The sequence below is a fragment of the Pongo abelii genome, chromosome 16 (assembly GCF_028885655.2).
Source record: "Pongo abelii isolate AG06213 chromosome 16, NHGRI_mPonAbe1-v2.0_pri, whole genome shotgun sequence".
Lineage (NCBI taxonomy): Eukaryota > Metazoa > Chordata > Mammalia > Primates > Hominidae > Pongo > Pongo abelii.
Window position 1 is genome coordinate 77,593,434 of NC_072001.2, and position 17,000 is coordinate 77,610,433.

General features: G+C 45.7%; 1 protein-coding gene and 1 pseudogene across 1 annotated transcript in view; one reads left to right on the plus strand and one right to left on the minus strand.

Annotated features, from left to right (window-relative positions):
- LOC100433169 (cholesterol side-chain cleavage enzyme, mitochondrial) overlaps positions 1-16,760 on the minus strand; it is a 29,847-nt gene extending 13,087 nt beyond the window's left edge. Inside the window, exon 1 of the mRNA XM_024232611.3 lies at positions 16,329-16,760. Coding sequence (XP_024088379.2) covers positions 16,329-16,597 — 269 coding nt within the window. The 5' untranslated portion in view covers positions 16,598-16,760. The remainder of the gene's footprint in view (positions 1-16,328) is intronic.
- On the plus strand, positions 10,619-11,270 carry LOC112129067 (peptidyl-prolyl cis-trans isomerase A-like; annotated as a pseudogene).
- Positions 16,761-17,000: the final 240 nt, after the last annotated feature.

Genomic DNA, 17,000 nt, shown 5'->3' on the forward strand with positions numbered 1-17,000 from the left:
GACACCCTCCACCAGTAACATATATTTTGGCCAGCCAGCCAGGAGGAAGAGGTAAGCCCAAAGTTTGGGATTCGTTTTTCTCCCTTTCCTTTCTGCTCCATACAGGGGCTCCCTCTTTCTCTTTTCTGTTCCAACTTGGGACACTTGCTGGGCCCCACCTAAACACGGAGACAACTGCAGGTTTCTGACCATGGCCAGTGAAACTGAGGGGTTTCCATGTGGAGAAGCAGCCTGACTGCCACCGCCCGGTTCGCTTAAGGGACCTGGGTCTTTTTTATGTTTTTTTTCTTGTTTTCGTCTTTCTATTTCAGTCTTTCAGCGGCTGTTTCCTAGTAGCTCCTTGGAAATTGAGGCTGGGGTCACCAGTACTGCCTGAAGGTCTAGGAATGAAAGGGAATAATTGCGCTGCCCCAAAGCGGGAGGGACTTTTTTTAAAAATCTTTTTTGCCTGTGGTTCCTGATCCCTACATGCGGTGCTGCTCGGAGCAAACTCGTACATGTTTCTGGGGGCTTAAACCTTCTTTTCTTATGCTAAATTCTTCCCTTATAGTACTCAACTAGCTAAGGACAAAAAAAGCCCACACGGCATCCAGTTCACATTACAGTTCATGGCTACTCTTATAAAGCTCATAGGATGCTCCGGAGGGGAAAACCTGCATGTGATGCCCACCTAAAGCCAGAGACATCTGGGACCCTAAGATTGGACCCCACAGGAGGAAGCTCTGTGGGTCCTGCGGACCCCAGCCACTCCAAAGAGGATGCTCTTGGCAGAGGTTCTGAGGTCTAGCCCTCCTTAGAATTTTCTCTCCACAGTTGCAATGCTGTTTGGCCCCAACATTGTTTGGAATCTGAAGTTTACTGTTGAATTGGAAAGTGGAATAGAGTTGCATGTATCCAGGCTTTTGTGCTGCAGCTCTAAGCAGGGGGCCTGGTTAACATGTGACACCCTCCTTTGAAGTCTTGGGAGGTTTGGTCTTTAAAAATCAAACTGCCATGGAGACTGCTTTAGCCAAAATTTTGGTTCACAGCCTTCACTGGATTATCTATTGGGGCAAAAACTGGCAAGCTTGTATTGCTATCTCATGGGTAAGGTTCCAAGCTATTGAATCTTCGTTTATGTGTGTGTATACATGTCTAGATGTGTTTATTTGTATGTACACATTGTTATATGTTGTGTCTACCAAATTGCCTTATAAGTAAATGAGCACTCATAAATTAAGTAAATAAGTCTAAACAATTTTCAAGTTCACGTGGCTTAAAGTATAACTTTACTAAACAAGCTAGCTTTAAAATTATTGGTGGAATAAAAATAGAAATGCCTTCAGTATTACCAGTATACATTTTGTTTGAATTTTATGTTTGCCTTTGCTATTTTTTGTTTGTTTGTTTGTTTTGAGACGGAGTCTCACTCTGTCACCCAGGCTAGAGTGCAGTGGTGCGATCTCGGCTCACTGCAACCTCCGTCTTCTGGGTTCAAGCAATTCTCCTGCCTCAGCCTCCTAAGTAGCTGGGACCACAGGCACGTGCCACCACGCCCAGCTAATTTTTAAATTTTTTAATAGAGACAAAGTTTCACCATATTGGCCAGGCTGGTCTCAAACTCTTGACCTCGTGATCTGCCTGCCTCAGCCTCCCAAAGCACTGGGATTACAGGCGTGAGCCACCACTAGATATTTTTAAATGTCAGTGAATTCAACCTGGGAGCTGCTTGGGGCAAGCCTGCCTCCCCTTCTATTCAAAGTCTCACTGAGATAAATGCATATCTGATTGGGTCCTTTGGAAAGGCTAATCAGAAACTCAAAAGAATGCAAACATCTGTCTCTCACCTGTGATCTGAAAGCCTCCAAGCCCACTCCTTGCCTTGAGTGGTCCCACCTTTCAGGACCAAACCAATGTTCATTTTACATATGTTAATTAGTGTCTCATGTCTCCCTTGTTAAAAGTAAAAATTGAGTACAGCGAATGGGATAAATGCTTTAGGTAAACTTTTTGTGTAAATTAAAACCTTAAAGTTACTTTTGGCACTCATTTAATATCTGGGTCATTTCCAAGTAAGAAAGGGTTGTGATATGGGGAAATATGTTTCTAAAATTGTGGAATTGTTCTTATCTATAAATGCCCATATCTGATATTTCAGGATTTCTTGCTTCTTAGGGTTTCACTAAAATTTTACATTACTAAGGATAAGGTTTCTAGTTAACACGTAATTCTGTATACAAAATGTGCCTGAAAGGGTTATTAGTAAAAAAAGGAAAGAATAATTGTGTCTAATTCAGAAGTTATCTAAAAGTTAGTTCAAGTTACAGTTTTGAAAAGGTTATTTATGAAACAATGTAGTAAGGAACCATTAAGTAGGGGAGAAGGATGAGGAACAGTTTAAATAATAAAATATTCTTTAAAACCTGATAAAGAATTGGAAACATTTGGCTAATTAACATTTTTATAGTTAAAGCTCTTAGTCTTGATTAAAGTAAGAAGTATTGTAAAAATGCATTGGCAGTTTGGCAACTCTTTTTTTAATATAGTTAAGCATGAAGCTGGATTTAGTGTGGAACCAAATTCCACATACATGCTTGCATTGCTTCACACTATGTTTACTGTTTTGCATGGATAGTGCTGGAGTACTTATTGATCATATGCCTAAAGTGAATTTGTTAATTGCACAGGATGTATGATAATATTAGTGAACTTAAGGATACTGAATTGTGTATCAGGAATAAAATATTCATTATGTGGGTTTTTGGGGGCCCTGTGTAACACTGTAGCCTCCAGGGTAAATTGAATAGGAAAATTTAGGGTTGGTTTCCTGCTTATTTGTTTTTGCTTCTAGTTTTCATTTGTTTGCCATTTGTTCTCCTCTGACTTTGCTTGTGTATGCATGTATATAAAAACCATGATTTTTCTTAGTTCCTAGTGGAAGGTTTTCATTTAGTTCTGTGTTCCTATGCATTTCTAGCAAGTCATCATTCATTCCATTTTTCTGGAATTCCCAAGCTACCTTTGTTGGGCCTGCAGGAATTAATGGAGCATACTAGCTTTTTTATCCTTAAACTAACTTTTTGGATTTTAGGCTTCCTGATACTTTAAGTGTGTTGAGTATACTCTCACAAATAGAATTTTAGTCATATTTCTCTCTCTGCCTAGTTTCTCCAAAATTTGTAAACTATTTATGAATATTCTTAATTCATTGCAATGTGTTTGTTTGCACACAGTCAAGCAGGGTCCCTGGGGCCACTCAGGGAGAGAATGTCAGGCCTCTGAGCCCAAGCTAAGCCATCATATCCCCTGTGACCTGCACGTATACATCCAGATGGCCTGAAATAACTGAAGAATCACAAAAGAAGTGAAAATGGCCTGTTCCTGCCTTAACTGATAACATTACCTTGTGAAATTCCTTCTCCTGGCTCATCCTGGCACAAAAGCTCCCCCACTGAGCTCCTTGTGACCCCACTCCTGCCAGCCAAAAAACAACCCCCTTTGACTGTAATTTTCCATTGCCTACCCAAATTCTATAAAACAGCCCCACCCCTATCTCCCTTTGCTGACTCTTTTTGGATTCAGCCTGCCTGCATCCAGGTGATTAAAAAGCTTTATTGCTCACACAAAGCCTGTTTGGCGGTCTCTTCCCACGGACACATGTGAAATTTGGTGCCATGACTCGGGTCGGGGGACCTCCCTTGGGAGATCAATCCCCTGTCCTCCTGCTCTTTGCTCCATGAGGAAGATCCACCTATGAACTCAGGTCCTCAGACCAACCAGCCCAAGGAACATCTCACCAATTTTAAATCCGGTAAGCGGCCTCTTTTCACTCTCTTCTCCAACCTCTCTCACTATCTCTCAACCTCTTTCTCCTTTCAATCTTGGTGCCATCTTTCAATCTCTCCCTTCTCTTAATTTCAGTTCCTTTCCTTTTCTGGCAGAGACAGAGGAGACGCGTTTATCCGTGAACCCAAAACTCCGGCGCCAGTCACAGACTCGGGAAGACAGTCTTCCCTTGGTGTTTAATCACTGCGGGGATGCCTGGACACCTGCCTTGATCCTTCACCCTTAGTGGCAAGCACCACTAATTTGGAGGGCAAGCACCCCCCTTCTCTCTGTGTCTCTACCCTCCCTTTTCTCTCCATTTTCCTGGGGGGCAGGCACCCCCCACACCTTCTCTCCATGTCTCTACCCTCTCTTTTCTCTGGGCTTGCTTCTTTCACTATGGGCAAATTTCCACCCTCCATTCCTCTCTCTTCTCCCTTAGCCTGTGTTCTCAAGAACTTAAAACCTCTTCAACTCACACCTGACCTAAAACCTAAACACCTTATTTTCTTCTGCAATGCCACTTAACCCCAATACAAACTTGACAATAGTTCCAAATAGCCAGAAAATGGCACTTTTGATTTCTCCGTCCTACAAGATCTAGATAATTCTTGTCGTAAAATGGGCCAATGGTCTGAGGTACCTGACATCCAGGCATTCTTTGGTCCCTCCCTAGTCTCTGTTCCCAATGCAATTCATCCCAAATCTTCTTTTCCCTCCCACCTGTCCCTTCAGTCCCAACCCCAAGTGTTGTTGAGTCTTTCCAATCTTCCTTTTCTACCGACCCATCTGACCTCTCCCCTCATCCCCAGACTGCTCCTCAGGTCACTCCCCAGCCAGGCTGAATCAGGCTCCAATTCTTCCTCAGCTTCTGCTCCTCCACCCTATAATCCTTCTATCACCTCCTCTCCCCAAACCCAGTCCAGCTTACAGTTTCGTTCTGCAACTAGCCCTCCCCCATCTGCCCAATAATTTCCTCTTAAAAAGGTGGCTGGAGCTAAAGGCATAGTCAAGGTTAATGCTCCTTTTTCTTTATCCGACCTCTCCCAAATCAGTTAGTGTTTAGGCTCTTTTTCCTCAAATATAAAAACCCAGCCCAGTCCGTGGCTCATTTGGCAGCAACCCTGAGACGCTTTACAGCCCTAGACCCTGAAGGGTCAGAAGGCTGTCTTATTCTCAATATGCATTTTATCACCCAGTCAGCCCCTGACATTAGAAAAAATCTTCAAAAATTAGAATCCAGCCCTCAAACCTCGCAACGGGAATTAATCAACCTTGCCTTCAAGGTGTACAATAATAGAGAGGAGGCAGCCAGACAGCAACACATTTCTGAGTTACAATTACTTGCCTCTGCTGTGAGACAAAACCAAGCTGCATCTCCAGCATACAAGAACTTCAAAATGCCTGAACCGCAGCGGCCAGGCATTCCTCTAGGACCGCCTGCCCCAGGATCTTGCTTCAAGTGCTGGAAATCTGGTCACTGGGCCAAGTATTGCCCGCAGCCTGGGATTCCTCCTAAGCCATGTCCCATCTGTGCAGGACCCCACTGGAAACTGGACTGTCCAACTCACCCAGCAGCCACTCCCAGAGCCCCTGGAACTCTGGCCCAAGGCTATCTGACTGACTCCTTCCCAGATCTTCTCCGCTTAGCGGCTGAAGACTGATGCTGCCCAATCACCTTGGAAGCTTCCTGGACCATCACAGATGCTTTAGGTAACTCTTACAGTGGAGGGTAAGTCTGTCCCCTCCTTAATCAATATGGAGGCTACGAACTCCACATTACCTTCTTTTCAAGGGCCTATTTCCTTTGCCTCCATAACTGTTGTGGGTATTGACAGCCAGGCTTCTAAACCTCTTAAAACTCCCCAACTCTGGTGCCAACTTGGACAATATTCTTTTATGCACTCCTTTTTAGTTATCCCCACCTTCCCAGTTCCCTTATTAGGTCGAGACATTTTAACTAAATTATCTGCTTCCCTGACTATTCCTGGGCTATAGCCACACCTTATTGCCACCCTTTTCGCCAGTTTAAAGCCTCCTTCAAATTCTCCCCTTGTATCTCCCCACCTTAATCCACATATATGGGATGCCTCTACTCCCTCCTTGGTGACTGATGATGCACCTCTTACCATCCCATTAAAACCTAATCATCCTTACCCTGTTCAATGCTAATATCCCATCCCACAGCATGCTTTAAAAAGATTAAAGCCTGTTATCACTTACCTGTTAGAGCATGGTCTTTTAAAGCCTATAATCTCTCCTTACAATTCCCCCATTTTACCTGTTCAAAAACCAGACAGGTCTTACAGGTTAGTGCAGGATCTGTGCCTTATCAACCAAATTGTTTTGCCTATCCACCCCATGGTGCCAAACCCATATACTCTCCTATCCTCCATACCTCCCTCCACAACCCATTACTCTGTTCTGGATCTCAAACATGCTTTCTCTACTATTCCTTTGCACCCTTCATCCCAGCCTCTCTTCGCTTTCATTTGGACTGACCCTGACACCCATCAGGCTCAGCAAATTACCTGGGCTGTACTGCTGCAAGGCTTCATGGACAGGCCCCATTACTTCAGTGAATCCCAATTTCTTCCTCATCCATTACCTATCTCAACATAATTCCTCATGAAAACACACATGCTCTCCCTGCTGATCACGTCCAGCTAATCTCGCAAATCCTAACCCCTTCTACAAAGCAATAATGCCGTTCCTTCCTAGGCATGGTTAGATACTCCACCTTCGGATACCTAGTTTTACCATCCTGACTAAACCATTATATAAACTTAAAAATGCAAACTTAGCTGACCCCACAGATCCTAAATTATTTCACCACTCCTCTTTCTGTTCCTTAAAAACAGCCCTAGAAGCTGCTCCCACACTAACTCTCTCTAACTCATCCAACCCTTTTTCATTACACACAGCCGAAGTGCACGGCTGTGTGGTCAGAATTCTTACACAAGAGCCAGGACTGCACCCGGCAGCCTTTCTGTCCAAACAACTTGACCCTACTATTTTAGCCTAGCCCTCATGTCTGTGTGCGGCGGCTGTCGCTGCTTTAATACTTTTAGAGGCCCTCAAAATCACAAACCGTGCTCAACTCACTCTCTACAGTTCTCATAACTTCCAAAATCTACTTTCTTCCTCACACCTGATGCATATACTTTCTGCCCCGCTCCACTACCTCTCAGCAAGCCAAACTCATTGCCTTAACTCGAGCCCTAACTCTTGCAAATGAATTACACGTCAATATTTATACTGACTCTAAATATGCCTTCCATATCCTGCACCACCATGCTGTTGTATGGGCTGAAAGAGGTTTCCTCACTACACAAGGGTCCTCCATCTTAATGCCTCTTTAATAAAAACTCTTCTTAAGGCCACTTTACTTCCAAAGGAAGCTGGAGTCATTCACTGCAAGGGCCATCAAAAGGCATCAGATCCCATTGCTCTGGGCAATGCTTATGCTGATAAGGTAGCTAAAAAGCAGCTAGCATTCCAACTTCTGTCCCTCGTGGCCAGTTTTTCTCCTTCTCATCGGTCCCTCCCACCCACTCCCCCACTAAAACTTCCACTTATCAATCTCTTCCCACACAAGGCAAATGGTTCTTAGACCAAGGAAAATATCTCCTTCTAGCCTCACAGGCCCATTCTATTCTGTCGTCATTTCATAACCTCTTCCATGTAGGTTACAAGCCACTAGCCTGCCTCTTAGAACTTCTCATTTCCTTTCCATCATGGAAATCTATCTGCAAGGAAATCACTTCTCAGGGTTCCATCTGCTATTCTGCTACTCCTCAGGACCCCTCCCTTCTCTACACATCAAGCTCAGGGATTTGCCTCTCTGCCCAGGACTGGCAAATTGACTTTACTTACATGCCCCAAGTCAGGAAACTAAAATACCTCTTGGTCTAGGTAGACACGTTCACAGGATGGGTAGAGACCTTTCCCGTAGGGTCTGAAAAGGCCACCACGATCATTTCTTCCCTTCTGTCAGACATAATTCCTCGGTTTGGCCTTCCTACCTCTATACAGTCTGATAACAGACCAGCCTTTACTAATCAAATCACCCAAGCCATTTCTCAGGCTCTTGGTATTCAGTGAAACTTTCATATCCCTTACCGTCCTCAATCTTCAGGAAAGGTAAAACAGACTAATGGTCTTTTAAAAACACACCTCACCAAACTCAGCCTCCAACTTAAAGAAAGGACTCTGTCAACAATAGAGCCCAAAAACTCACCAACCAAACAAGTAATTACACTGAATCCCCTTGGGCACTCTCTAATTGGATGTCCTGGCTCCTCCCAATTCTTAGTCCCTTAATACCTGTTTTTCTCCTTCTCTTATTCAGACCTTGTGTCTTCTGTTTAGTTTTTCAATTCATACAAAACTGCATCCAGGCCATCACCAATCATTCTATATGACAAATGTTCCTTTTAACCACCCCACAATATCACCCCTTACCACAAAATCTTCCTTCAGCTTAATCTCTCCCACTCTAGGTTCCCACACTGCCCCTAATCCTGCTTGAAGCAGCCCTGAGAAACATTGCCAATTATCTCTCCCTACCACCCCCAAAATTTTTGCTGCCCCTACACTTCAAACTATTTTATGTTATTTTTCTTACTAATATAAGAAGACAGGAATGTCAGGCCTTTGAGCCCAAGCTAAGCCATCATGTCCCCTGTGACCTGCACGTATACATCCAGATGGCGTGAAGTAACTGAAGAATCACAAAAGAAGTGAAAATGGCCTGTTCCTGCCTTAACTGATGACATTACCTTGTGAAATTCCTTCTCCTGGCTCATCCTGGCTCAAAAGCTCCCCCACTGAGCACCTTGCGTCCCCCACCCCTGCCTACCAAAGAACAACCCCTTTGACTGTAATTTTCCACGACCTACCCAAATCCTATAAAACGGCCCCACCCCGTCTCCCTTCGCTGACTCTCTTTACGGACTCAGCCCACCTGCACCCAGGTGATTAAAAAGCTTTATTGTTCACACAAAGCCTGTTCGGTGGTCTCTTCACAGGGACACGCATGAAAGAGAGAACCCAGAAATCTGGCATGCCAGTGAAAGGATAAGAATTTCTTATGAGTCAGTCTCTGAGCTCTTTCCCTCTGTGCAAACTGGTTAAATATAAAGTAAAAGTCACTGTATATCTCCTCTGTAAAATTTTTAATTAATTGGTTTAATAATAATAAGAGCTTAAGTCAAATATTTTGTCAGAAAAGTGGAAAGTGTAACGCCTTTTGGTTCATGTGACTTTAGCAATATTTGGGAAATAAAGAGTTTTCAAGATTATTGGGAAAATAGTTGTCTTCAAAATGTAAACATGTGGTGTACATTATGTTCAAATACTAGGTTTGCTAAATCCTTTAATGTCATAAGCTGCTTCTTTGGCTTTTGAAAATTGTTTAACTTGCCTGCTTTCCAGCTAGGTAAAGCCTGGGGACATGTGGAGTTGGCCATGCCCCTAGCTGTGCTGGAAGTAGTCAAACCTTATCAGAAACTTTATCAGAACTTACCAGTTTTTTTCGTTTTTGTTTTTGTTTTGACAGAGTCTCGCTCTGTCTCCCAGGCTGGAGTGCAGCTCTGTCCCCCAGGCTGGAGTGCAGTGGCGCAATCTCGGCTCACCCACAATCTCCATCTCCCAGATTCAAGCAATTCTCTGCCCCAGCCTCCTGAGTAGCTGGAATTACAGACGTCCACCACCACACCTGGTTAACTTTTATTATTTTTAGTAGAGATGGGGTTTCACCATCTTGGCCAGGCTGGTCTTGAACTCCTGACCTCATGATCCACCCACCTCAGCCTCCCAAAATGCTGAGATTAAAAGTGTGAGCCACTGCGCCTGGCCTAACTTACCAGGTTTTATGTTAAAATTCACCATTATAGGCCAGTTGCAGTGGCTCGCACCTGTAATCCCAGCATTTTGGGAGGCCAAGGCAGGTGGATCACCTAAGGTCAGGAGTTCAAGACCAGCCTGACCAACATGGTAAAACCCCATCTCTAGTAAAAATACAAAATTAGCTGGGTATGGTGGTGAATGCCTGTAATCCCAGCTACTGGGGAGGCTGAGGCAGGAGAATCATTTGAACTCAGGAGGCAGAGGTTGCAGTGAGCCGAGATCATCCCATTGCACTCCAGCCTGGGCAACAAGAGTGAAACTTTGTCTCAAAAAAAACAAATTCATCATTATAACATGCAATTAAGACTACTAGAAACAGTTTTACATGCAAGGTGTATAAGAACAGTAGAAAGTGTTGGGTTTTGTGTGTGTGTGTGTGTGTGGACGGTTATAAAAGGTTTTTGCTTCTTTAAAATTTCTGAGTCATCATTTTGGCAAAATAAATAGTTTACGGTAATCTGGAATTCCAAAATCAAACTTCAATTTCAAAATTGTCTTTCCTAATGCCTGGCTTTCTAGATGAATCAAAGGGCCCCTGAAAACATCCAGAAAAGAGGTAAACAGGATTATTTGACATATTTAGGTACATGGGATTGCCAAAATGATGTTCAATCTTCTTTAGGTTATATTTTTGTGAATAATATATTCCAAAATTGTATGGAATTTCTAAAATTCTAATGTCTAAGTATATGTTACCAGTCACAATTATAATTATGTTAAGTTATTGTAAACCACAAAAAATGACCAAATTTTCTTGTATAAAGCTACTAACCCACATAAAACAACAACAAAAAGTTAATTACATATCAAGAAAAGACTTTCGTGTTAAACCAGCGAATACTGAAATTGTTTAAAATAGTTTATAACCTGTCACTTTGCAGATGCCATCACTGCCGCCAGGAGCCCTGTACTATCAGCCATGGTCAACCCCACCGTGTTCTTTGACATCGCTGTCATGGCGAGCCCTTGGGCCATGTCTCCTTCGAGCTGTTTGCGGACAAGGTTCCAAAAACAGCAGAAAACTTTCATGCTTTGAGCACTGGAGAGAAAGGATTTGGTTATAAGGGTTCCTGCTTTCACAGAATTATTCCAGGGTTTACGTGTCAGGGTGGTGACTTCACATGCCATAATGGCACTGGTGGCAAGTCCATCTATGGGGAGAAATTTGATGATGAGAACTTCATCCTAAAGCATACAGGTCCTGGCATCTTGTCCATGGCAAATGCTGGATTCAATACAAATGGTTCCCAGTTTTTCATCTGCACTGCCAAGACTGAGTGGTGGATGGCAAGCATGTGGTCTTTGGCAAGGTGAAAGAAGGTATGAATATTGTGGAGGCCATGGAGCGCTTTGGGTCCAGGAATGGCAAGACCAGGAAGAAGATCACCATTGCTGACTGTGGACAACTCTAATAAGTTTGACTTGTGTTTTATCTTAACCACCAGACCATTCCTTCTGTAGCTCAGGACAGCACCCTCCACCCCATTTGCTCGCAGTATCCTAGAATCTTTGTGCTCTCGCTGCAGTTCCCTTCCATGCCTAGCTGGATTGCAAAGTTGAGTTAAAGTTTATGATTATGAAATAAAAACTAAATAACAACAACAAAAAATTGTTTATAACCAGTGCTTGATCCCATATTCCTGGGAAAACAATTAAAGCTTCAGGTACATTTGGTCATCTGGTCAGCCATTTAAACATTTTATAAAGGGATTTCACTCCATTGTTATTTTCCATGCATGTTTTCTGGTTGTAGAAAAGCTTTCCCATGCAAGAGGGCTGATGTTATAACAGTAGATTATTACGCTACAGTGTATTTTCACCAGATAAAAAAAAAAGTTTTTTATGGTTTGAATCTGCTGGAAACATCAGAGAAAGACTGTCCTTGCCATCTACACTATAACAAAACTTCAGGACCTTGAACTTTGGGTTCATAATCTCACAACTGAGAAGGGTCCCTCCATGCTCTTGGAGCTGTGCACCCACTGGAACACTTAAGGTAAAACTGACCAGGAAAATTTCTCCCAAGAAGATGGCATCATTGATGTGAACATCTTTTCCCAAGTTCACAGATTAAGACTTCTACTATCATGAAACTCTTACCTTTGAATATTTTTTCTTGCTTATGCCTTCTATGAACAATAGAAGTGGAAAAGGGGTCTGTTATGTGCACTTATGGGGAACACTTTTATTTGTGAAGGCGTTTGCAGCCAGCCTTATACATGGATAAAGGCCCAATGTATGTAAGAAACTTTAATGGTAGATGTGTTAGCTCATAATCAATCAAAAACAAAAAATTGATTCACTCCACATAACCCACATAGTGGGTTAAAGAGAACATTGCCAGAAGTCCTTCACTCTTCTAAAAGGGCATCATTTGTTAGGTCCTTTTTCCATGGTTTAAAGTAAAAGCAGCAATGATTAGAAATGTATCCCTCATGATAGGTTCTATAGCAAATTCTACTCTAAAGGCTACAGACTCTAAATTCTCTTGTGAAAGTTATAATAGAATTGGCTAAACAGAGAAGTATCTGTGCAGCTGCTGGCACTTGTGGCCTATACAGAAATACATCAAATGAAGCTTATAGAAATTCAGTGGTAGGAGATTGATGAAGAAATTGATTAGTCAAGTCTCGCTCTGTCGCCCAGGCTGAAGTGGCGTGATCTCGGCTCACTGCAACCTCTGACTCCCAAGTTCAAGCAATTCTTCTGCCTCGGCTTCCCAAGTAGCTGGGATTACAGGTGCACACAACCACACCCAGCTAATTTTTGTATTTTAGTAGAGACGGGGTTTCACCACGTTGGCCAGGCTTGTCTTGAACTCCTGACCTCAAGTGAGCCACCTCACCCAGCCGTGAGTAAATTCTGTATCTAGCTCATTCTTTGATCCATTTGATTTTAGGAGGTTTGGTTTATGGGGACCTTGGGTAAGGAGTATAATCCCAAATTCTTGGTATTATCCTCCCAATAGCCATAATAATGGTCTCCCTGATGCGCTGTATGCTCTCAAAGGTTTTAAATGCTTGCATGAGCCATTTCTAGAATGTCATATGGTCTCTCTTCAACTGGAATAACAGGAGCTCAAAGAAATATGCAACCATGAGGGCACCATAACCTATAAATGACATGCTGAGACCAGAAACCCAAAATGATGATAACTGAGAGTGGCACTGAGGCCCTAGGTTTTGGTCACACTCTCACCTAAGTGAAAACCTGATCAAAAAGGGAATTTTTTCAACAAAATTCTGGGAGGCCGTTGTTTTGGACTGAACTTATGCACTAGGCCCCCACAAACCAAACAAAACCAAAATGGGACCACTCATGCCAAGACTTTAAGGAAACACACAGATTCTAGAAAAGACTAGGTTTTGATTTTTCTTCTGCAAATCTCTCTAACAAACATTTCTGACAGTATAGGTATCCACCCCCTAAAGTTTCCATTAAATCTTTTAACCAAATTCATTTCCTCTCACCTAGAGACCATCAAGCTTCAGATGATCATGTAACAAAGGTTCCAGCCAGTTCCAAGTGAAGACACCACCCCTGGACATCAAGAAGCTACCCTTCCTCCACTAGATAGAGCAGGGTGAGAGTTCCGTGATCCCCAATAGGTAGGGACTACGCCCCAAGCCGGCATGAAGCAGTTACAGAAAAAAGACCATCGGTCCCTCTGCCTCCCATAAAGATTTATGGGGATCACATCTCTTGAAGGGGCAAATGAGGCAGGAAAATAGGGTCTGGAGGCAGGGAACATAAGATCGATTCACACTTCAGCTATAACAGGAAATATCCTCTCCATAGGGTGTATGACTATGTAACTTGAATACTTCATCCTCTCCATTTACATAAGGTGTATCTGAAGTAACCAATGGAAACCTCTAGGGGGTAAACGCCCCACAATTCTGTAACGTGGCCTTTGAGCCCCTACGCCCCGCCTGCTCCCACACTGTGGCATGTACATTCATTTTCAATAAATCCCTTCATTCCTTCCTTACTTTGTCCAATTCTTTGTTCAAGACGCCAAGAACCTGGACACCCTCCACTGGTAACAAAGGGGCTTAATAAAATAAGGAGTTGCTACTGAGGGTCTATGAAGTGGTGAAAAGGGAAGAGAGGAGGAAGCAAGGATAACTAGAGATCTATGTGAAGTGAGCACGGGACAGAAGCACCAATAGGCCTAGGAGAGAGGGGGAGGAAGGAGAGACCCAGCGGGGAGCAACCTCCCAAGCCCAGCACCCAACCTTGAATAGGGTGGGGTGCGGGGTAGGGGGAGCTCCCTGCCACCAACCAGCTATCAAAAGGGGCAGTTTGGACTTTAAAGGAGTTGTGAGAGAGGGAGGGAGGGAGCAGCTGAAGCCCCAACACAAACTAGCCTGCCCTCCCACCCACCCCCAGCCCAGTCATCAAGCCGGCCAACACATTGGAATGCTTCGTGACTGACCCATTGGAATGCTCTGAGTTGTAAGGACCTTTCACTTAAAGGAAAACGTACTGTCCCTCCTGGTCTCCCCTCCCAGCCCCCAACCACCCCCACGCCACCTCCCTTCCCTCTCAACCGGACTCTTAGCAAAGAACCCAGGTGTGGCTGAAAGGCTGCCCACCGTAGAAACAGCTTTAGCAGTTTTCCCAGGAAAAAGCCACAAGCCCTGGGGGCTCAGAGGCCCAAAGACAAAAAAAAAAAGGCCTTTCCGCCTAGCAGGAGGCGAGCCCGATTCTTGGGAAAGGGAAGGGACAGACTCAGAGCCTCAGGGCCAAGGGTGAGAACAGCACCCCAGCAGGACAGGAATCTAGCTGGGTCACCTCTCTGAGCCTCAGTCTCCTCCTCTGACCGTGGGGACAACAAACTTCGCTTGCAAGGTGTGAGGAGGGTAACGGATGTAGGGAGGCATTTAGTAGGGCTTGTTCTCTGACAGCCTCTCTCCGAGAATTTCAAAGGGAGTGGGATCTGGGGAAGGTTGAGGCCTCAGGCCTGGTAACTAGAATACTTTCCCTTTTACCCACCACCATCCAGGCCTGGAAGAAGTAAGATCAGAAGTTGGACAGGAGAGGTCCGGCCGCGCGGGCGTCACCTTAGAGCGCCACTGTCGGCTCGGGTGGGCTCAGGTGAACGCAGTGAGGGAGGGCCGAGGCCAGCAGAGGCGAGGAGTGGATGCTGCAGGGGCGCAGGCCGGCCAGAGGAACGCATCCCGGGTCGCTCCCTGCTTCGCCCCCGCCTCCTGGCAGGGCCAGCGGAGCCAGTGCTCCAGCGCCCCCGTAACACCTCAAAGCGCACGGAGTCCGTGTTGGGGAACTTGGCGGCAGAGTGACGGGGACCTAGGAACCTGCGGTGGGGCCGAGCGCCTAGACCTCGCCCTGAGGTCAACGCGGGTCGACCTGGGGGGCGGATGGGCTCGGGCTGCGTCGGGGGGAGGCGGAGGTGAGGGACCAGCGAAGAGCGTAGGAGCAGGCCCGGGGCGACGCGAGGGCGGACCCAATTTCGGAATAGCGCGGCCCCGGCGGCGGCGTGCGCTGGGAGGAATGCTGGGGCTGTCGCTAGCGCCAAACGACCACGCTGCGACCTTGTGCTCTGAACTTCAAATCGCCCTCCCCAATTTTTTTTATTTTTATTTTTATTTTGAGACGGAGTTTCACTTTTGTTGCCCAGGGCTGGAGTGCAGTGACATGATCTCGGCTCACTGCAACCTCCACCTCCTGGGTTCAAGCGGTTGTCCTGCCTCAGCCTCCTGAGTAGCTGGGATTACAGACCCCCGCCACCATGCCCGGCTAATTTTTTTTATATTTATTTATTTATTTATTTATTTATTTTTGTAGTAGATGCAGGGTTTCACCATGTTGGCCAGGTTGATCTCGAACTCCTGTCCTCAAGTGATCCGCCTGCCTCAGCCTCCCAAAGTGCTGGGATTACAAGCGTGAGCCACCGCACCCGGCCCTCCCCCAATTTTTAAAACTCGCTGCCTGGTCTGACAGCTACAGGGCCAGGAATTCAAAACTTAGCCTCACCAGTCGCCCCTCCTCAGACCGAGGAGGTTGTTTTGTTTCGTTTGAGACAGAATCTCACTCTGTCGCCCAGGCCGGATTGCAATGGCGTAATCTCGGTTCACTGCAACCTCTGCCTCCCCGGTTCAAGCCATTCTCCTGCTTCAGCCTCCCGAGTAGCTGGGATTACAGGCGCCTGCCACCACACCTAGCTAATTTTTGTATTTTTAGTAGAGACGGGGTTTCACCATGTTGGCCGGGATGGTCTCGAACTCTTGATCTCAAGTGATCCGCCCACCTCGGCCTCCCAAAGTGCTGGGATTATGGGTGTGAGCCACCATGGCCGGCCAGACCTGGGGTTTGGACCCATTAAAGAGCTTCCTTACAGATGGCTGGTGGTCTTGCCACCAATTGTTTCAAAAGCAGATGTCTGGTTTAGAGTACTTAAGACATTCACAGATTCAAATGTTGAATTTTGAAATATCCCTGATATATTTCTGTATTGTATTACCAAAAAAAAAGAAGTTAGACAGGAGTTTGGAACCGGAGAACAGCCTGTTGGGGGAGTGGGGAGCACAGCAGGGCTACCCGGGCCCCTCCTCCTCCCTGTCCCTTCGGCTCCCACCCTCTGCCAGGCTTACCTGTAAATCGGGCCATACTTCTGGAAATTCTGGACATGGTGAAGGTGGACTTTGTGTGTGCCCGTCTCCCTCCAGAAATGGTACAGGTTTAGCCAGCCATTGTCACCAGGAGAGGGGATCTCATTGAAGGGGCGAGGACTGCGAGTGGAGATGCCAGCTCTCTCGCCAGTGGGCACCCTGAGACGCCCCAGCCCCTCCCTGGGGGCACTCAGAAAGGTCTGGCAGCCTTTGACCAGGACTGAGCGTGGGGAAAGACCCTTGGCCAGCATGCTGTCCCCACAGCTGTGACTGTACCTGCTCCACTTCAGCGGGGACTGCCAGGATGACTGTAGCCCTGAGCCACCAGAGCCAAGATTATAACTACCAGCTCAAGGCCATACCAGAACCTGATAAAACGTTCACGTCCTTCCTCCTGCTGCAGGCTCCACCCCACAGACAGCTCCTCCCCTACTCGGTATGAAGATTCAGTCTGGAATTTCTGCAGCGTGAGGTTCTCCAAAGGACAGGGAGACCCCTCTGTCTCTGCCCTCAGTGCCAGCCCTAGAAGACTCCTGAAATATCTGCCTGTGCCTTTGCCTGAGCTGGGGCCTCCCGCTGGCCCCTGCAGTGGAGTCCATGCCCTGGCAGCCATTGGTCAAGACTGCAGACAACCTGTGTTTGGGGGAAATAAGG